We start from the raw sequence: 22524 nt of genomic DNA, 5'->3' as shown, positions 1-22524 counted from the left end.
CTAATATAAAAAGAGTAAAAATAGTGTTCCATAATCAAAACTCATCTAAAACACTTTAAAGTTAATTATATAAAAAATATTAAACTCTTGACTTTATTGTGCGTAAGCTTTTGATAACTATTTCTTGTGTTTTTTAATATTTTTTAACTCTCTTAATTTGTGAATAATTGCTTGGATAAGGGAAAACAATCTAAAAATACTTACATGTTTACATGTTTACATATTCATCTTTTTTTTTAATTTTCTCTCCTCTAATAAACCTCTTATTTCTGTATAATTAGTTATTTTACTGGCTTGCAATTTCAGTTGTTTGTCGATATTCATCTTGTTTGGGAAAATCCGTATATATTATACTTTAAGTGGATCAGCCTCGTAGGACTCAGTCTTCTTCAGCTCGAACTTAATTCTCTTTGATTTATTATTTTTTGGCGAGTCCTGAGCACCGGGTGCAACGGCTCCTGGTGCAACACTGGAATTTTGAATTCTTTTATTTATTGACCAATAAAAAAGAAAGAAATCCTTTATGTATCTTTTTAGATCAAAACACAATTTGAGGTGGACATTTTGAGTGAGATTGGAAGTGAAGATGATGATGATGACTGGGCATATGTATAACAGTAATTGCACAAAAATTAGGTGACATGGCTGCCATGTAGGCAACAAATACAGACCAATAATTTTTTCGGTATAATTGATGATTTTTCAATGTCGGGGTGGGATCAAAAAGAGGGTAAAAGGTCATGAGTTTTTAAGATATTAAACTTTTAATTAATTCAATTTATTTATTTTCATTTTTTTACTTTTAAATTTCTTTAATTGTTTTAGTTTTTTTACTTCACTTATTTTTTAGACCAATAATATTTGGGGTAAAATTAATAGTTTTTTAATGTCGGGGTGGGATCGAGAAGGGGTTAAAAGGTCATGAGTTTTTAAAATATTAAGCCTGTAACTAATTCAATTTATTTATTTTATATCTTTTACTTCTAAATTTTTTTAATTGTTTTAATTTTCTTACTTCACTTATTTTTTAGAACTTAAAATATATTAAAACCAAAAAAGTTATTTTAAAGAAAAATATAAATAAATATTACAAAAATTAATTGAAGTCGTTAACTCACCAAATATCATTATAATATGAATCTAATTTAGACATATTAAAAATATAAGTTTAAGTACTAAATTAAAATTTTATTTTTGATTAGTTTAGTCTTTTGGTTTAGTTGATTAATGTAAAAAAATAAACAAAAATAATTAACTACTGATAAAAATAAAAGTGAAAAATTATATCTTGCGATTTCCAAATAGAAGAGATAAAAATATAAACTATGTTAAATGCTGAAATTCAGAGTAATTTACCCAATGATAATTTGTTCCTTATCCAACTGTAAAAGATAAATTGTGTTAAGAAAATTAATTTTGTTAATGTTTACATTTAATTACGTAATGTTTTTGCTGGAAAATAATCATGTATTAAAATAATTGAATAATGACTGTAAGAAAGAATTGATTAATAAACTAACCTGGTCACAACAAATCAAATCAGGATTAAAATTTGATAGAAGCAGCAATTAGTCAATGTTGCTATGACATTTACTCTAGAAGCATACATGTCTCTGCCATGTGTTAGTTTATAAAAATCTTTCATTTCCAGGAATTTCCTGCAGTTGCTTTATAAATGTCTCAAATTAATAGACCAACAAATACACGCTTTAAGTTATAGGTCATTTTTATTTTACTAAATAATTTTAAAATTAAAAGTGTTTTATCCCTAATAAAAATAAATAATTATTTTCAAACAAATTAATTGTTCCAAATTTTAATATAAAATAAGTATGATTATCATTCATACCAATACAAAAGATGCATCAAGAGAGAAATTAATTATTAGTAAAAAACATAGTTTATTATGCCCCTCATATTTATCCCAAGGCCGGAATTTGCCCTTACATTTAATTTTGGCTGAAATGTACCCTTAACATTTCAAAATTGGCCTATTTATACTCTTATTTTTTAAGGGGTTAAATAATTCAATTTTCCGTTATCTTTTCTTATATGGATGCTGACATGCCTAGTACACATAAGCACAGATTTATTTATGCCTTTAATGTTTCTCTCATAACCTGAATTTGTCCTTAAATTAAATACTAATTTAACTTATTTTTATTTTGGCAATAACAATTAATAGATTTTTTTAATAATATTTACACTCCATAATTCCGGCGAATTCATCGGAATAAAAATTGGATCAAAGTAACCTGTATTTTGCGTTTTCGTATTACAAAGAATGTGAGTTTCTTAATTTCATTTAATTTCATTTAATTAATATAATTAATCATTATTAATTCTATTCTAATCTATAATTTTAACCTAGTTGAAATTCTAATTAACAAAAAAATTTAATTTTTATTCCGCCACCACCGCATTCCGACCACCGTCACTTTCTCTCTCGCACTCCAGCCTTACCACCTATTCAGGTCATAATGACGAACACCATTCATCCCTCTTTGGATAAAGAGTTGTTTGTTCATCCAAAGAGGATCGATGAACAATCGGATGAACAACTGACTGTTCATGAACAATCAGCTGTTCATCCTCTTTGGAAGAATCAGTGCCCGTTCAGTATTTGTCGTTGTGTCCGGAGTAGGTGGTAATCAGTCGGAGTACGAGAGAAAATGCGGTGGTGGACGGATTGCGAGAGTGCAGTGGTGGCGGGACTAAAATAATTTTTTTATTAATTAGTATTTCAATTAGGCTATAATTATAGATTAAATTAGAATTAATTATGATTAATTAAATAAAATTAGAAAATTCACAGCCTTTTTAAAACGGAAACACAACATACGAGTTAGTTTGATCCAATTTTTTTCCGATAAATTCGCAGGAACTACAGAGCGTAATTTTTTTTTTTTAAATCTATTAATTTTTATTGAAAAAATAAAAATAAGTTAAATTAGTATTTAATTTAAGGGCAAATTCGGGCTTTAAGAGAAACATTAAGAGCATAAATAAACATATGCTTATGTGTACTAGACATGTCAGCAATGTCAGCATCCACGTAAGAAAAAAATAACGGAAAATTTAAATTATTTAATTCCATTAAAAATAAAGGCATAAATAGGCTAGTTTTGAAACACTAGAAATATATTTCAGCCAAAATCAAACGTGATGGCAAATCTCGGCCTTGAAGTAAACGTTAGAGTCATAGACAAACCTTTTTCCTATTATATTGCTTTATAATATTTTAATCTGCATTTGTATTTTAATTTCCTTTAAAACAAAAACTCATCAAACTGATTTTATAATTATAGATTATTTTACATTATCACTTACTAATGACTAAAGAGTAAAGACCAGATAAAAAAAGTCCGTCGATCCTGATTTTCTTTTTCTAGGCAGGGTAATATTTAAATCTATATGTTCAAAGCAAGAACGGTCAAAGGTTACAGAGCACTCGGTTACTTGCGTGGCAAGAAAAGATGGAGTCTGTTGGTACTTAAACCTATCATTTGTTTTGAATTAGTCGTAATTAATCACTAATCCTCACACTAACGTCAAGATTTTATGCTCAATAGTTCAGTTTTCCATAAATAAAATAATTATGATCATATTTTCCAAATTTTAAAAAATAATGATATATAATTTAATATTTTTAATCCACTTTTTAATGTGGCAATCAAAGAATCGATTGATCAAATTTTATTTTTTTGTATTATACACTTTCAAGTGGGAATTGGACGAATAAAGCCTTAACACGTAAGATGGATATTTGAATTAAAAAGATGAGTTAATTATAAAGCATTTTTTAAAAAATAATAATAATTATATATACTAATATATAATCAGATGCATTTACCAACGAGCTGTAGTTTAAATGGTATAAGCGCTAGACAGCAAACTGTTAAGGTCGTGGGTTCAATTCCTCCCACAAGCGCTCCCCTTCTCCAATTATCAAAAAAAATAATCAGATGCATTTTGGCCATTTATTCGTAATCTATAAATTTATTATCATATGTGCCAAAATAATGATAATTATTATCAGTGAATAATATGGCACATATGATAATTAACTTTTAGATTATGAATACATGTACAAAAAGCATCTGATCATTAATATAATTATTATTTTTTGAAAAATATGGTCATAATTATTTTATTTATGGAAAATTGAATTATTGAGCATACTGTGTCTATTTATTCATGGCACATCTAACATCTTATATAGTCTTATTTTTTGTCTTTATTTTATTTAAGCCTTAATTTTTCTGTTCGTTTTTTACATTTTATTTTTCTAACAATTGAGTGTCCAATTTTCATTTGACTATGACATAATCTTTTTAAAACAAAATTAGATAAATTCTACTTTTCTAAGTTAAGTTAATATAAAAGACAATAATTAGCCCTCTCCTTGATTATTGTAATGAACTAATGAAGATTTTAGTGTTTTTAACTTTTAATAAATTCAAAATAAAATATCAATTTCCCGATTAACAACATACGCACGCTATCTGGCTGGCTGGCTCGGCTAGGCTAGCCTTGGCTTGGTTTGTTTTGGTCGAGCACTATTATTAACTTTTGATTTTATCCTTTACAACACAAAAACTGTTTGTATTCATGGAGTCTTTTTTAACTCTTGTAACCTATGTGATGGTTCTTCGAACGGTAATGTCTTCTCTTGATGACCTGCAATCACGGACAAAGGTCAGAATGAGTCGGACGTGTTGTGTCCGACTACACTCCGATGCTTAAGTCAGATACCTTGTGAGGTTCAAGATAAATGATATAGTTTCAAGAGAATGAATTAGGGTTTTTACCTTAACTTCCATGTCTATTTATAAGTATAGACTTTGATATTGACTTAGCTTCAGGTCTCATGTAGTAGAGTTCTGTTTAAACTCTTCTTATTCAGTTATAATGATGATCCCTATAAGATAGGGATTTTGGCAATAAGTTAGTTACAACAGCTTAATCTTCAGATAAGGTGTCTGTGTCTGCGTATCTGTGTCTGAGTCTATTTGTCTGCTGTCTGATTACTTGCGTATCCATCATTAGTCCCTCCCCTCCATTCAACCTTTGTACAACTATTTATGGTTGTTTGCCTGGTATCCGATACTTGTGTGATTTGAGAGAGGATGGTTCCAGATGTACATGGCAAACTTTGCCTTGTTGTCTTATAAAATATCGCCACTTGCTACTTCTTATTCAAAAATTTAAAATGTATTGCTTCTTATGCTTCTGTATCCATACTATAACGACCTCAAAGGGCGTAGACGTTATGTCTTCTACTTTTAAACTGCCTTTGGAGAATACGGGTTCTTCAAATTCTATGGCCCTTGTGTCTAATATAAAGAAGATCATGTTTCGTATTCAAAGTCTGATCTTGGAGGCTTTACGTATGTTTCTAGGAGAGATGTATTCCATTCATCAATGCTTGCTTCACTTATTTATGGTTGTTGAATTGTGCAATCAACTTCAGTATTTCTGGTACATTGCGATATGCTCTCGTTGAGGTAGTGTCCATATCTTCTATTGATATGACTTCTAGTATAGTAGTTTCTTAATAAAGCGCCATTCTTTTGTTCCAGTGGATTGATGCCTGGTACCTATATCTCCTTCTTATGACAAGATTATCATTTCTTCTAATGAAATGATGTCTGGTATAGCTTCTCCTTCTCATAGAGTGAATATTCTAACAGCATCATCATTTCTTTTTATTGGCCAAATGGATATAATCCTTCCTGCTCATCAAATGGATCGCTCAACTGGAACAATTCTTCTAATCAATCAGATCGTTCCTTCATATGGAACGACCTTTCTATTTCGTTAATTGGACCTTTCCTTCTGAAAAGATCCTTCTTTTAATGATACTATACTTGATATACATGGTTGCGTATACCTTCTATTTTCCTTTAGCTAGCTTTCTTTATACTGTATATGCCCATTGAGGCACAACTTCTAGTGTTCTTTCGTGGTTGGGGCACTTATGTTTGATTTGAACTAGCCCGCAGTCTTAGAACACTTTCTATTTATGGATCCATTTCTTCTTTAAAAAAAAAAAACAAATGTCAGCTTTGGCGGCATGTATAGCAAACATACCTTTTGGGAGTTTTTTTGGGTCATCCGCGTCATCTATATCATCTGCATCATTCGCGTCATCTGCGTCATCCGCGTCATTCGCGCCATCTGTATCATCTGCATCATTCGCGTCATCTGCGTCATCCGCGTCATTTATGTCATCTGCGTCATCCGCGTCATCTGTGTCATCTGCATCGTCTCTCAGAATTAATTTTTGCTTCTTTCTCCCGCCTCTTGCTTCTGCCTTCATCTTTCTCCAGATCAACATCGCTCTATGTCTTCTTCTTTTCAAGGGATTTTGCCCTGTTGGTTCCTCCTGCCAATGGTATGGCTTCTTTTATTTCTCTCGAGGACTTCTTTCTCTTCTTTAGGTATGGGGATGATCTCTCAAACTCTTCCAATATTCCTTGGAATGTACTTAGCTATATTTTCATTCTTATCCTGGAATTACTCCGCCATTTGACTAGTGACTAGTTGTGAGTCACTATGTATTTTCAGATTCTCCACTTTTGATTTCTTTGCTATTGATAACCCTGTTATAAGGGCTGCATATGTAAATTTTTAAAATAAGTAAAAAGATTAGGTACCTGCTATGTTATTATTCGCGTTGAATTGGAGATGTATTGCGTACTCGATTAGTATTAATACTAATCCTGGTCCCGTTCCTTGTTCGATCGAGGATCCATCTCACAAATATTGCATGTGAGCTCTTCTTTCCTCTCTGATTCTTCTTGTTTTATGTCATCTCAGTGATAAAGTAAGTTAGTGTTTGCTCTTTCAGCGTCTTCCGCGACTTGGTCTTGACACCACGTTTTATTAATTGAAAAGACCAAATGATCAGCCTCCCTGATGTCTCAAGGTGATGTAGTGCTTTCCTCCATGGATTTATTTTTGACTTCGCAAACCTTTGTTTTCTTTTGTATCACAGGTTTGGAATTTGAGCGGATGTTTAGCTGCGAATATTGCAACATCAGCCTTCAAGAATTTTTTGATCTCTGCTCCTTCCTCTTCTACCTCTACGTCGTTTGGGAATGCTTTAGTAGTTACATTTTCTTCTTCTTTTATCATAGGCATGCAATTGTGCTCTTTTTGCCTTCCTTCTTTCTTTTATTTCATGAATGGATTTCTGCCTTCCTTCATTTCGTCTTTTAAGTTGACGTAGATCTTAAGTCTTATTTGGGTGAGTACGGCTTCTGCGTCTACTGTCAGTGGTATGATCCACTCCTTTTTCTCGTTTCGTATTTTTTCTTTTGGTGACGCCATATACATTGACATAGATCTTCTGTTTCTTTAATGAAAGCGCTCCTCTTGCGACCAAATATCTGGTGTGCATATGCTCCTTTTGTCGAGGTGTGCTTCCATCCTTCTGCGGAAAGGGTGATGTTATTTCTTTTTTGAGTTATGATAAAACTCTTATCTTTAGGGGTTGAAAGGTGATTCTACTTGCATCTGCATTTGAAAGCATTTGTTCTCCTGGTGGACATTCTACTATGCGTCCGTGTCTGGAATTATTCGTTCATCTGCGTCTGGGATCGTTTGTCGTTATGCATTTGTGCTATACATCTGCCTTTGGGATTTCTCCTCTCTCTACATCTGGTATCCTTCGTCCTTTTGCCTTTTTGCTATGCCTCCGCATTTGGGATTATTTGTCTATCTGCGTCCGTATTCTTTTTGTCTTCATGCATTTATACTATGCATCTGCGCCTATGATTACTCCTCCATCTGTATGTGGGATCCTTCCTCTTCCTGCATTTTTGCTTTATATCCGCGTCCGGGATCTTTTTGTCTCCATGCATTTCTACTATGCATTTGCGCCTATGATCACTCCTCCATCTGCGTCTGGGATCCTTCTTTTCCTGCATTTTTTCTTTATATCTGCGTCTGGGATCTTTTTGTCCTCATGCATTTCTACTATGCATTTGCGCCTATGATTACTCCTCCATCTGCGTCTGGGATCCTTCTTCTTCCTGCATTTTTGCTTTATATCCGCGTCCAGGATCTTTTTGTCTTCATGCATTTCTACTATGCATTTGCGCCTATGATCACTCCTCCATCTGCGTCTTCTGTGTCTCAGACCAAAGGCATGTGCGCATTCTGCGTCTCCGACAAATGACATCTGCGTCTTCCGTGTCTCAGACTAAGGGCATGTGCGCTTTCCGCGTCTCCGACAAATGACATGCGCGTCTTCTCTACGTCTTTCCTCCTTTTATTTGCTGAATGGCTTTGTACTTCTTTTGAACATCTACTATGTCTGCTCCTTCTGCCAATGGTATGGCTTTTCGCTTGTCTCAATTAGACTTTCTCTCTTGTCCGGGAGAGGCACAGTTTTCTCTTGCCTAGGATTTGCTTTCTTGGTGATTTAAGGTTCTTTCTCCTTCCTTTAAGGTAAAGGCTCTAACATCTGCTGCTTTTGTGTCTGCTATGTTTGCGCCTTCAACGTCCGGTGGCAAATACGGAAAGACATACCTTGTTGACGCAGATATGATTGTTCCTTCTGTGTTCAAGGATAGGAACGGGATAGGTCGAAATGGTATCTGATAACCATGATGTTACTGGTCATTCCAGCTACTGTACGCCAGTGGCCATTTTTTATGCATCTGCGTCCTGCTACCTCTGATGGATTGCGGATCGAAAAAACCACTTCGTTTGTCGTAACTACAGAAGTTTGGTTATTCCTTGCAGCAGATGCTCCGTCCAAGATATTGACACCAGGTGGTGGTGGTTCATCGTGGTGATCCATGTTTCTTTCAGTAGTCGTAGAACCAAAATTAGATTTTTTTAAAGAAAAGAATGATCGTTCCCACAGACGGCGCCAAATGATGGTTCTTCGAACGGTAATGTCGTCTCTTGATGACCTGCAATCACAAACACAGGTCAGAATGAGTCGGACGTGTTGTGTCCGACTACACTTCGATGCCTAAGTAAGATACCTTGTGAGGTTCAAGATAAATGATATAGTTTTAAGAGAATGAATTAGGGTTTTTACCTTAACTTCCATGTCTATTTATAGGTATAGACTTTGATATTGACTTAGCTTCAGGTCTCCTGTAGTAGAGTTCTGTTTAAACTCTTCTTATTCAGTTATAATGATGATCCCTATAAGATAGGGATTTTGGCAATAAGTTAGTTACAACAGCTTAATCTTCAGATAAGGTGTCTGTGTCTACGTATCTGTGTCTGCGTATCTGTGTCTGAGTCTACTTGTCTGCTGGCTGATTACTTACGTATCCATCACTATGCATTCAAAGCCACGTCTTTTTTTTTATAATGAATTGCAATAATAAATATTTTATTTCTGTTTTAATTCATTTCATTATAAAAAGAGGGTTGTCTTCCTTCATACACTCAACATAACACATCCATTTTTACAAAGACAAGAATTGAGTATTTCGAGCAATAGTAAGAAAGAGTGTTATAGAGTACGACGTAAAGTCCCGTACTAGCATATTGTTTGATTGTTTTATTCTTGTCATGATCCAAATTATTGAACCGAGACCGGCGTTAGAAAATATGAGTGGTAGTTCCGAAACCCGTAGTAAGCCTAAAATAACTGAAACTTTTTCGCAAACAATCAAACACATTGTGACCATACAAACAGATGCAAGTATATAAACATATATACACGCGTTTGATCGATACAAAACATAAGGGCATATCACTTCCATACTACCTACGTATTAGCCCAACGATATACAAATATACTAGTGTATCTAGGTCACATCACTGGCTACTAGCTCCGTGGCACAAAACAACGTCTGACGTAGCCTATAAAATGATATAAACACAAAAGAAAATACAGACACATAATACAAGACATTGTTGTCTCAGGCCACGACTCTGTCAAAAGCGAACTACTACTGCAACACTACGGAAGTCATGAACTATACATGTCAAAAGTTGACTTTTGGACAAAAATATGGACGCTAGCCAAGTTCAAGTACTAAGCACATGAAAATATTTAACAACAACGGGGCCAGACTATGCTGAGTGAGATTATACGTTACTAACAGTATTATAAAAATAACATCGCACTTTTAAGCAATCATTTAAGCAAATATATTATATACGTATATCAAGTATTTAATCCGATCAAACCTTAATCCTGAAACGATCTTATACTAGGTATGTCCTAGAATTAACGAGCGATAAATATCTCTTATGTCTTTGGTAAGGTTTTAGGATAGTTCAACCGAGTTCAACCTATACCAAGTGGTACAGTCCCAGAATAGTTTGACCGAGTTAAACTCGTACCATTACTTATCCAAACGATAGATCGATGCGAGTTTCAGGATAGTTCAACCTAGTTCAACTCAATAAACACAAGTCTCGGGATTGTTCCGCCGAGTTCAACCTCGTGTCTAACGCAAAAGAGTTAGTTTATTTCTATTTGCTAAGACTTACCCGACACTGGTGATCACACAGCTTATTGACACCCAATAGGCAGCCTATTGACACCCATTAGCTTATTGACACCCAATAGGCAGCCTATATAATATGCAATTCATTTGCCAATACAATCATTAATCAATATATAATTGATTGCCAAGACGATAATCAATCAATACATATTTATAATGAGTATTATATGTAATGCATTTAGCGATAGGATATTTATTCAATATTCAACTTTCAAATCACGATAAACTTTTCTAATATGCGATGTGGTTTACGATTTATATATATAATATATAAAAATATAGATATAGCGTAACAATACGCAAAAGTAAGGTATAACTCACGACTTGCTATTCAACTAAAACGATATCACTGTGATGGTTGAACCCCGTCAAATCAAGACCGTCAATGTCGAAGTCCGTCGATGCGTCTGTCACAAATTCAAACCATGCACACGCTTAATTCACAAACGTCAATTCCAAAATTAAATTCCTAAGTTATGAACTTAGGTCGAGAACTCTTAATCCCAAAATATTTCTTTAACTTGATATATCTTTAATACTATCTCAAGCTTTTAAATGCAATAACCGTACTTTAAAGTCGATATCGTAATTTACGTTTTAAACACGAAATGCTTAAACCTTAACTTATAATTCTTAGCATTTTAATGTTTAAAATAGCCCATATACCTTATATCTTTTACCTATATAATTCATCATCTCCTTAGGCATTACAAAAACAATTCGAATTCGATACTCATTTAACTAGTTTTAAGTTATCAAATATTTAAAAGTTAATTGCTGAAGAATGAGAATTTAAATTTTGGAGGAAAATGATAATTTAAAGAAATGAGCGATTTATAAATAATAATACCACAAACAATATACACTTCAAAAAAATACCACAAACCACATAAAACATATAATAACTGGATAAAGTATGAATTACAATAAGTTATAAAAGAAGTAAAATAGTTGAAATGGAAAACCTACAACACAAGTAATAGATTAAGAAAGAGAAATCGGTTCCCATAATAATTTTTTTGCGTCATTTTCCATTTCATTTTTGATATTTGAGTAGCCATCGTTGTCCTTATAAACATAGTGCATCATTTTACTTGTCTTCCAAAAATAGTCTCTTAAGGATTTTGGAAGCAAACTGTTTTCCTTTTGCACAACCATTCGTAGTAATTGTTTTCTATAAATCTCAATTTCTTTTTTTATGGCTTCAATAGCTTCTTCTTCTGTCATGCTCTCTTCACTATGAAGTATTCGTAGAGATACACTATTGTATTTGCCTTGTTCGCGTTCTCTCTGCGAATGTAAAATGCTTTTATATTAGAGCATGTTATTTTTTTGTTGCGATATCAAGCTATAGTGTTTTCATATTAACAATAACTGAATTTCAATTTTTTTGGTACCTTGAAAGACATCATGTCATTGAGAAGTCGGCCAACAAGGTTGACATGCTTCAATAGATTACATATTTGTTGCCCTGCCATGATTTCCTCTGGTAACGTTATTCCAAGAAAATAGGTCGTTATGTGACAAAGTGGTCCTAAGGCTAAAGAAATACATCCATGCTCCATGTATTCATTTAGCGATGGTTTTATATTTTCTCGAGTCCATTCAGCTTCTTTCATCATAGACTTGACTAATTCTTGCCACTGGATTGTCAATAATGTGATTAGCTTTATTACATGTAAACTAAAATTTTACAAATGGAAATGACTCTTACTATTTTGACCATATGATGCTCAATACTTCTTCCATGATGTTTGAAAGCAATGCAGTCAAGCTCTTTAATCATGTCTACAAGAGCTGAAAAAATGATCATAACTTGCTCGGAGATGCACCCAATAGATGAAGTTTCCCCCCAACTGTAAATATTTATCCAGGTTTAGAAATTAAGATGCTTTATATATATATATATATATATATATATGAATTAATCACTTTATCAATAATAATAATAAAAAAAACAAAACAAGAAGAGTACCTTTCAATTAATTGAACTAAATTTTCTAATTCTTCTTTAGAGCCGGCAATATCAAAGAAATCATCAATAACAGTAGCTAAAATACAATTTTTAGTAAAGGAGAGTCGAGCATCTGCCAATTCGGGCCCAATAAGGGTTGCAGTGTTGAGGAAATAGGAAAAATGTAGCTTAACCCTTGCAAATTTCAGTTCATCAAATTTGCAAATCTTAATCCATCTACATATAATATTTCGACGTATCAATATAAAGGATTTCTAGAAAAAAATCATAAACCTCGAAATATGTATTTACCTCTCAAGATCTTTATATTCTTTTTGATATACCGCTTGACACATGTTATATTCTTGGATTTTCTGTGCTAATAAGTCTCTGTTATCGTTATTAAGACTGATAGGGATGTGTTAGAATATGAATATTCCTCAACAAGAGATCCAAAAACCTTTAATTATTGACCAACAACTTTTATTTACCTATAAGATGTTTTTAGAAGTTGAACATTATTCGCTTTGTGTTGCTGTATTTCCCACCTCATCTCAACAAAATCCAAATTGTCAAAATGATATCTTAGAGCATGATCAACCTGTATAATTTCATATATTGGTCAAGTAAATAAATAATTTTTCTTAATTACAATAAATTGTTTCGGTCTCTTACAAGGATACTCAAAATTAAAAATTTTGGGTAAAATTTTGCCCTATATTTAATAATATTTTCGCAAAATATATTTATATATTAATAAATTTAGTATTTGTTGTACGTACCATGATATTTAAATCTTGCCATATATATCATCATATTTTGAACATTTTTCAAATATATTCACGATCTGTTTGGAGTTGATGAGGTGTGATATTATATACACCATGTATGATTGTTTTGCATATTTAGACAAATATCATCACACCACGGAAGCTCTAAATAAATCGTGGGTACATATGAAAATGGTTGCAAGTGATAGTATATATGATAAAATTGAAAGATCATAGTATATATGGCAAACATGCTAGATAGATACATTTCGCCAATAATTTATATTGATGAATTTGACTTTTACATAAATATTATATTTACCTCTTCACGTAGTTTAAAATCTTTAATAGCACAACTGAGTAGTTGTTGTTTTAAGAAAGAGCCTGTCCAAGCTTCTATCTTCTCAAGAATATGTTCATTTTCGCATATCATTAACTTTGAAGCCTTGAACAGTTCCAGAATTGTGTCTATACTTTTGAATTGTAAACTCACAGAATTGAAGAAATGTTCTTCTTCGGAGAATTGTGCTAGTACATCTACAAAAAAAGTCATTATTTTTGAGTAAAGGTTCTTTAGTTTATAATTTAAATTAAAGATAAAAATATTTATTAAGTATTTTACCAGAAGAAACATCGTATCCATTCAATCGCAGTAGACGAAATCCCAAAGCGCAACATCTGACATCTAAATATATCTCTTCATCTTTCTGCTTCCATAATCTACAAAAATGAATATTTATGTTTATAGTGCTTAACCTATGCATTATCTTTCTAAAAGATCTAAAATGTTATTAATTAATTAATTACCCGTATATGTTATCCAGAACATTATCTATATGTGCTTTGTGTCTATCGTCCATTCCTAACTTCTGAAGATTCTCGACTCCACAAAGTTGGTTATAGATTTTCAGTGGATAAACCGTGGGAACTGAAAATACAACATACAAATTAATTATTAAAAATAAAAGAATTATCAAATTTTTTAATTAACATGTACATTATTTACCTGCATTATCATAATCATGTAAGAGCGAAGTCAAGTAACCATAACATCGTTCATCATGATTGTAAAATAAAGCTGCTGCAGTTGCTGATGGTGAATTGCAAAATGACCCGTTATTTCTTTGATATTTACTTATCTCTTCCCAATTATATTTATTTTCATGTCCTTCTAATATGTATATTAAATGGGCTTTGGTTCCTTCCAATTCACATCTGTACAATAAAAAAAAAAATTGAATCAGTGTGGTGCATTTGATTGGTTGAATAATATGACATTTTTCGAAAGAATATGAAAGTTGTAGAACAATACCTTTTTATTTCTATTGCTCTCTTTTGTAACAATACATCAAATACCTCATGATGCACAGGAAGATCTAATCCATTTGCTACTGCACATTCTATCATGTGAGGAAATGTAAAGTCAAATCCAATTGGTGGCAGTTGTCTCTCTTCAATGGCAGCCCAACAATTAGCCTTAATAAATTTTAGACCTACAAAATGGATGAAAGATAAAAAAATTAATAACACATTGATATCATTCTGATGGAATGAGCAGTTGATAGATGTGTTAAAAGAATTAAGATTATTGAACTATGCACTTTTAACAAAACGATTATCAACGTTTCATTTGTAATATTTTAATAACCCAACAAATATTTTTTAAAAACAAATGGTCATCCAGTCATTTCAGTATTGCCAACTTAATAAAATAGATTATGAAAATTGGTTAAATAGATAAAGGTTATGCTTGATTTCGGTGTCTTAAAAACCGGTCGGACCGGCCGGTCGGACCGGTTGAACCGTGGAACCGGTCAGACCGGTTGAACCACGAACCAAACGGACCGGTTGAAATACGAACCGATCAGTGATCTGGTCTGAAAAAGTAAAAAACCGAATCTTTTAGTTTGTCTAGGTTGAACCGAATTGGACCGAATGAACTGGTAAAAACCGAATGTTGAACCAGATTGGACCGATAAAAAATCGGTGAACCATAATTTTTTTAAATTTATTAAACTGGTCGAACCAGTCATTGAACCTGTTGAACCAAAAATCGGTGGCCTCACCGATTCTGCCATCGATTTGGTTTTTAAAACACTGCTTGATTCATAATATGTATGGAATATAGTTATAAAAAGGCCAACTTTCACCGCTTAGTAAAATCAATTATGAGAAGCTCTATTTAAGTGGCAATTTGTTTATTCAACTTGCAAATCATGATCAATTAGTGCATATCTTAACTATATGGTTAATTTAGTACATGAACTTATTTCTTTTATCAATTTACTCTATTTTTATATAAGACTCGGCGCGTGCTGCTTACTCAGAGATATAATAGACAATCTGTTCCTTTAACTTTTAAGCGAAGGTCAATTAATATAGAATTTAACTTTATACTTCCTACGTCCCAATATAGAGTTGTCCACTTTAAGAATTTTTTTATTCCAATATTCTTGTCCACTTTTAAAAAGTAATTAATTTTTACACTTTATTTTCCTATATTACCTTTATTTAAAATCAATTAATGAATAAATTGAAAGTAAATTGTAAATGGACCTTATATTAAATAGGGATATTACAAGAAAAGAATTTTTTTTTTATAAAACCCATAAACAATAATTGCTTTTCTTAAAATGTACGATAAAGGTAAAATGGACAACTATATTGAAACAGAGGGAGTAATCAATTAGCACATATTTTTTTAACATTTAACAGAGAAATATTATTACAATTAGCATAATATCAAATAAATTTAAGTAATAATAAATTAATTAAAGATTACTTATTAATCAATATATAAATGATTTTTAAATTTTTTAAATTTATGTATAATTAATTCAATATTAAATATAGACTTATTTTTTTCCGGCAACCGTCAATTGTTTATTTTTTTTCGTTGACGGTAGTCATCCCTTTATTTATGTTGTTTTAATTTATAGAATATAATAAATAACCAACTCTATTTCAGTTTTTTATGATTAATAAAAATTTATCAATAAAACTATCAAAAAATGAAGATTAACTGAATAACTTTTAACAATAAAATGAAGTCATTTACGGGCTACATTAGTTTTATTTATTTATTTTTTTGTATTTTTTTAGAAAGTGTTTTTGTTATTTATTTATAAAAGGTTTGTTGTCTTTTTTTCGTAAGGTTTATTGTTTTTTTGTGAAGGATTTATCAGGTGGTAGTTGAATCAGATGCCATAATTATAATTTCTTATATGAAAAATTAGTTTGTGAGCGATTGGAGAATTGATATAGTATATATATAGAGAGAGAGAGTTAAAAATTGCGGAAAAACTGCCAAAATATAAATTGTCGCAATCAACAATTTCCACGTAGATTTTAAGTATAAATTTAAAGATAATAAAATTATATATTTACCTTTTTTGATGAGTGGTCGGCCGAGATTCCATTTGTGAAGAGTAATAACACAAGCCAAAGTAGAAGATAGATAATCCTTGAAAAGCAATGGGTGGTGTGGATAAGGGCTCCATGATCCATCAGCTTCCTGATTCTCCATAATCCATTCCAAACATTTTGGAAACAATGGCTTCTCTTTTGACTCTTTACAAGGGACCATAGCCACCCAAGCCGTATCATAAGCTGATATCGATAATTTAGCTTTTTCAAGCAATTCGATTCTTCTTCCTTTTGATTTCTCTCCTTCATCCTGATTAATTAAACATCATCTATTAATTTCACCCGTAAAAATCTCTTGTCGTAAAGTACACGTAAAAGTACACGTAAACACTCGGAATGTTTTAGCCTTAGTGAGGCTCACATAACTTTTATCAAGGTTAGCTAAAGATTTGAATGTAATTTAGTAATTACATAATTAAAAAACTTACCGAAGAACCGGTATCAATTCTCTCGCATCGTGCAAACTTATAAGATGTTTCTGCTTATAAGAAAATATCAAGCATGAAATGATATAAGTTATAATCAATATCAAATTTAGAAAAAAAAAATTTACACTTCTACTTTGTGTTTCTCATATATGAAATTTAAAAACAGTACTGCAAGTATATGTGAATGTGACTACTTAGATAAAACTGAATTCTTTAAAATAAAATTAGCTTAACTTTTTTTATATTTTTAATTAATTAATTAAAATTTCGACAAACTAATTCTTGGATCAAATAATAATAAATAATATTAAAGAACATATGACAGGATTGAATAAATTTATTGCCCACATTTTATTAGAAACATAAAGTTGAAATTGAATGGAAATTTATCAACAATCGAATTAATTGAAAATTATAATTTATGTTAAAAAATATTAAGCCAAAAATAATATAATTAAATGGTAATTGCACTTATTCCTTTGCTTAATATTTTGTGAAGATGGAACTATAGGCCATTTATACTTCGCTAACCAATATTTCATATGCTATATTTTGTGATTTAATTTTTGTTTTTATTACAACAGAAAGTTACTCATTTATCGGTGAAGTTTTACTTACGTGACAATGTAAAATTGTTTCATAATCCGATGTTGCTATGTAAGAACGCCACTTAAACAAAAGGATAGAAAAAAGCGACACACAGAAATATACAATGAAAAAACGACACACATGATACACCATAAAATATAAAAAATGACACATTAAGGATATACTATAGGATTTTCTTAAACACCTAAATAAAATTTCGCATGAGTAGATAAGCAACCTCTCTTTGTAACGAAAGTAAAAATAGTTATCAAAATGGAACTAATAAAACGTTAGTCACCAGAATATGAAAAGTTTATATTTCGATAACCGCAAAATATTTTAACCCGTTTAACCGAAGATAGTTTACTTACTTAATGATGAAGATGTTTTCCGTTCACATGCAAATGTAAAAATGTTTCTGGTGAGAAGCGACATGAGTAAAATTTCTTTGGTTGCAAGAAAAGAAAGAGATTTTTCAGAATTGAACCAGTAAATTGTTGGACTATACACTTATATAATGAGATTTTCATGAAATTTTATACTAAACAAATCAAAATTCAAACACGTCATAACTTTAAGTCCATGAGTACATAATATTTTATTACGATTGATACATTATAGAAATCAAAACTTAAAAACCACGCAATCCATGCTGAGCAACGATCATTTTAAAAATTTCATAGATAAACATGAACACATATACAGAATTAGTACTTGTCGCGTTTTATTTGACAGGTTTGCATTTAGATTTCTCCTTTTTCGTTAAAAGATGTGCATTTAGATTTTTTTTTTTAAATAGATGTACTTTAAATGGCTTAATGCCTTAAAAAAAACTCCAACCTTTTAACCCCTTTTTAATCCTACCCTAACGTTGAATGCTGTCAATTTTACCCTATTTTATATTTTATCGTTCGAATTTTACCCTAAATTTTTAATTTTTGTAATTTGTTTTACTTAAATAATAAAATCATTCAATCAACCATGTTTAAAGATAAAATTAAATTCGTTTCCATTAAAAAAAATATAAATAAATCTTTTATTTTTAAAAATTAACTAAAAGCTATAATCAAATTAAAATTAATTTAAATTCTTAATTAATTTAACTAAATTTAAATAAATTTGAAACATGTACAATTAAATATGCTAAACATGAAGAACGTTTTTGAATTTTTTTCCAAATAAAAAAGACGTCAATTTAATATTTCAAGATGCAATTGAGACAATAAAATGCGAAATAAGATAAAATTGATAAATTTTTAATATCAGGATAGGATCAAAAAGAGATTATAAGATCTGAGTTTTTTAAAATATTAGGCTAATTTAAATTAGATGTTAAATACATATTATGGTAATTCAGTTTTAATTTAGTTGTGCTGAGATTTAAAGTTGAAACTTCAAAAATATTTTTGGAAGACCTAGCTACTTGGGCAAGGCCTCACTGGCGTGCATTTAGAGTTTAGAAAGCTTATGCAAAATTTTGTCCTTTTAAAATTTGAAACAAAAAAAAGGTTCACCTAATAACTACATTTGTTTCTTTATCTTGTTCTCTTATTTATCAAATATTTGACTAAAAAATAAAATACTACTCCCTCCATCCCACTTTAAAAGTCTCATTTGACTTTACACACAGATTAATAAAACAATAATCATTCTTATCTTTTCATATTTTTTCATGTTTTGCCCCTATTAATGATAGTGGAATTTTCCATAAAACTCTTTTAAGATAACTAAAATAAGGGTAAAATGGGTTATTCAATGGAAAACTATTCTAAAAATAGTAATGGGACTTTTTAAATGGGACATCCTAAAATAGAATATGGGACTTTTTAAACGGGACGGAGGGAGTATAAGATTTTCTTCTTTTTTTGTTGGGTTATCAAATATTTAACTATAATGATATAATATAGTAACTCTTTTTTGTTGGGTTGTATTATTTTTTTATTGCCATTGTGAAACTTATATAATATTACTTATTATAATTGCTATATAATTCATAAACAAACTATTTTTTATTATGAACTTAAATTATGAGTATATTTAAGGCTAAACCCTCAAAACCAAACTTTTGTGATTTTTATCAATTATGATCAAAACTTTTAAAAATTACAAATATAACCAGTTTTGGCAAATTATTTTCCTTTTATAACCATTTTTCAATTTTGATTTTTATTATAATTAAACCTTTTATTATGACATAATATGCAAATGTTTGATATTTTATAGTGAATAAATTTTATATACATGTTGTTATGTTGAAAAGAAAATCGGTTTGATTCGAATTTGGCTATAAAAGAAACATAATTTGCCAAAATAGATTATATTTGCAAATTTTAAAAATTTTGGTCATAACTGACAAAAATGCAAATGTTCTGTATTTTTTGAGAGTTTAACCTATATTTAATGATTTGTTTTTTCCATTTTCATTAGGCCTATTATCTCAAAAAAATCCCGACCTTTTAACCCTTTTTTAATTCTACCCTGACGTTGAAAACTGGTCAATTTTACCCTATTTCACATTTTCTCGTTTCGATTGTACACAAAAATGCAAATGTTCTGTATTTTTTGAGAGTTTAACCTATATTTAATGATTTGTTTTTTCCATTTTCATTAGGCCTATTATCTCAAAAAAATCCCGACCTTTTAACCCCTTTTTAATTCTACCCTGACGTTGAAAACTGGTCAATTTTACCCTATTTCACATTTTCTCGTTTCGATTGTACCCAAATTTTTTATTTTTTCACAATTTTTTTATTTAAATGATGAAATCATTTAATTAACTAAGTTTAAAGATAAAATTAAATTTATTTCCATTCATAAAAGTACAAATAAGTCTTTTATTTTTAAAAACTAACTATAAAAACTGTAATAAAATTAAAACTAATTTAAATTCTTAAATAATTTAAATAAATCTAAATAAATTTTCAACATATACAATTAATATATGCTAGACATGGAGAACGTTTTTTAATTTTTTTCTAAACGAAAAAAACGTCAATTTAATATTTTAGGGTACAATTGAAACACAAAAATACAAAATAGGGTAAAATTGACCAGTTTTCAACGTCAGGGTAAAATAAAAAAAGGGCTAAAAGGTCGGGTTTTTTTTAATACATTTGACCTTTTCATAATGTGTAGTAATATATATATATATATATATATATATATATATATATATATATATATATATATATATATATATATTAAAATTTGATAGATGTATTGATACACGAACCATTTAGATTTTTTTTAATTTAGAAAGAAAATAACACTTTAGGATCCTCTGTTTTGTATATAATCATAGATAGGTATCAATAATTTAAATCAAAGAAGGTGAAAGAAATAAGTCAATAGTGGCTCTCCTCAAGTCTAAAATTTCCTCCGTTTCTCTCAAATCCACTTAGATGGATGACACATAAGCAAATTGATAAAGAAATTATCATATTAAATTAAAATATATTTATGTGTCATCCATTTAAGTGGACTTGAGGAAAATAGAGGAATTTTGAACTTGAAGGGAGCCATTCCCAAAAACCTGTTATCTAGTCTACGAGAGTAATTTTCACATACGATGGGCGGAGACGAGCATCTCATTTTTGAGGGGCGGAGAAGAGAGTTGTGTAGATTGAGGGGCGGAGAAGAGAGCTGTGTAGATTGAGGGGCGGAGAAGAGAGCTGTGTAGATTGAGGGGCGGAGAAGAGAGCTGTGTAGATTGAGGGGCAGAGAGTAATCGATACTGCACCTAATAACACTGTGTAGATTGAGGGGCAGAGACCAACATCTCATTTTTGGAGGAGTTAGAAGAGAGCTTGATTGCCAATTTTGTTTTGGGAATTATGACAAAAGTATCTAAAATTTTAAAAATATTTACAAAAGTATCTGTAGAATTGTTTTTATATACAAAAATAACATCTGATTTAAAATTATTTACAATACCAAAAAATAAAATTATTTATAAAAGTACGATGTGTATAATGTCCGCATAATTATGGTATAATTTTGGTATATTAAAACTGAAAATTTAAAAATAGTATTTGGTTTATTATTAGTATAATTGCAGTATATTTTTAGTATATCATTAATAATTTTTTTTATATATATTTTTTTTGGAAAAAGTACCAAAAAAGCTTTATTACGAGACTGCAATAAAGAATACAACTAAGGGCCAAGCCCAGCAAATAAAAAAGACAGCAGCTAGGAACAGCCTGCAAAACACTATTAGCAAACTAGCAAAACTGCTAAACAAGGCAGCCTAAAGCACACAGTAGAAAGAAACTGAAGGCAATTACAATCCAGAGATATTAAGAACTACATTATAGATGGTAGAGGACATCTTAATGTTACTGAACTTGGCATTAATAACAGCTTTGATCCTACTGATGATATCTTCAATGGAAATAGTCTCATTTGCAAAGACCTTCTTGTTTCTAGCCCTCCAGATGAAATAAATGGTAGTAGAAAGGATGATTCTCCTTAAGTTAGCTAGCATACTTTTCCCTGAGGCTTTCCTACAAAACCAACTTATAAGTCTCATCTAATTCAAGATGTTGTTGGGACAGTTACATATGGAAAGTAGTTTACTCCAGATTGCTTTAGTAACTTGACAATCATAGAAAACATGGTCAATGTTCTCCTGGTTCATGTTGCATATCACACAAACATCATCACTGGTGACCCCCCACTTCTTGAGTCTGTTTTTAGTTCTGATTCTCTTCTTCAGAATTAACCAAAGAATGAAGCTACACCCGGGGATGGATTTTTCCCCCCATACAATTCTGCTCCATGAGACTTTTTCAAAATGGTCACTGTAGATATCCCAAGTATGAGCTATAGAGAATTTTTCATTTCTGACCACCTGTCAGTTTATAGAA

General features: G+C 30.8%; 1 protein-coding gene across 1 annotated transcript; it reads right to left on the bottom strand.

Moving 5' to 3' along the window:
* Positions 1–11356: 11356 nt before the first annotated feature.
* LOC126681975 (ent-kaur-16-ene synthase, chloroplastic-like) lies at positions 11357–22142 on the bottom strand. The gene is made up of 17 exons (XM_056105913.1): positions 21943–22142; positions 21790–21858; positions 21189–21356; positions 18028–18158; positions 17069–17118; positions 16602–16890; positions 14527–14707; positions 14221–14429; positions 14022–14142; positions 13837–13934; positions 13537–13751; positions 12936–13045; positions 12757–12852; positions 12466–12681; positions 12205–12346; positions 11888–12133; positions 11357–11780 (listed from the first exon to the last, which is right to left on the bottom strand). The coding sequence occupies exons 1-17, from the start codon at positions 22140–22142 to the stop codon at positions 11475–11477; spliced, it is 2847 nt and encodes a 948-aa protein (XP_055961888.1). The 3' UTR covers positions 11357–11474.
* Between the last annotated feature and the right edge of the window lie 382 nt (positions 22143–22524).

The sequence above is a fragment of the Mercurialis annua genome, linkage group LG5 (genome assembly GCF_937616625.2).
Source record: "Mercurialis annua linkage group LG5, ddMerAnnu1.2, whole genome shotgun sequence".
In the NCBI taxonomy this organism is placed as follows: domain Eukaryota; kingdom Viridiplantae; phylum Streptophyta; class Magnoliopsida; order Malpighiales; family Euphorbiaceae; genus Mercurialis; species Mercurialis annua.
This window is presented reverse-complemented; position numbering and strand designations above follow the sequence as displayed.

Coding starts and splice junctions, on each gene's coding strand:
- LOC126681975 (XM_056105913.1), bottom strand. CDS start 22,142: ATGCTAGCTAACTTAAGGAGAATCATCCTTTCTACTACCATTTATTTC. Junction 14,430..14,526: donor AGAGCAATAGAAATAAAAAG/GTATTGTTCTAC, acceptor TTTATTGTACAG/ATGTGAATTGGAAGGAACCA. Junction 14,143..14,220: donor ACATGATTATGATAATGCAG/GTAAATAATGTA, acceptor TTGTATTTTCAG/TTCCCACGGTTTATCCACTG.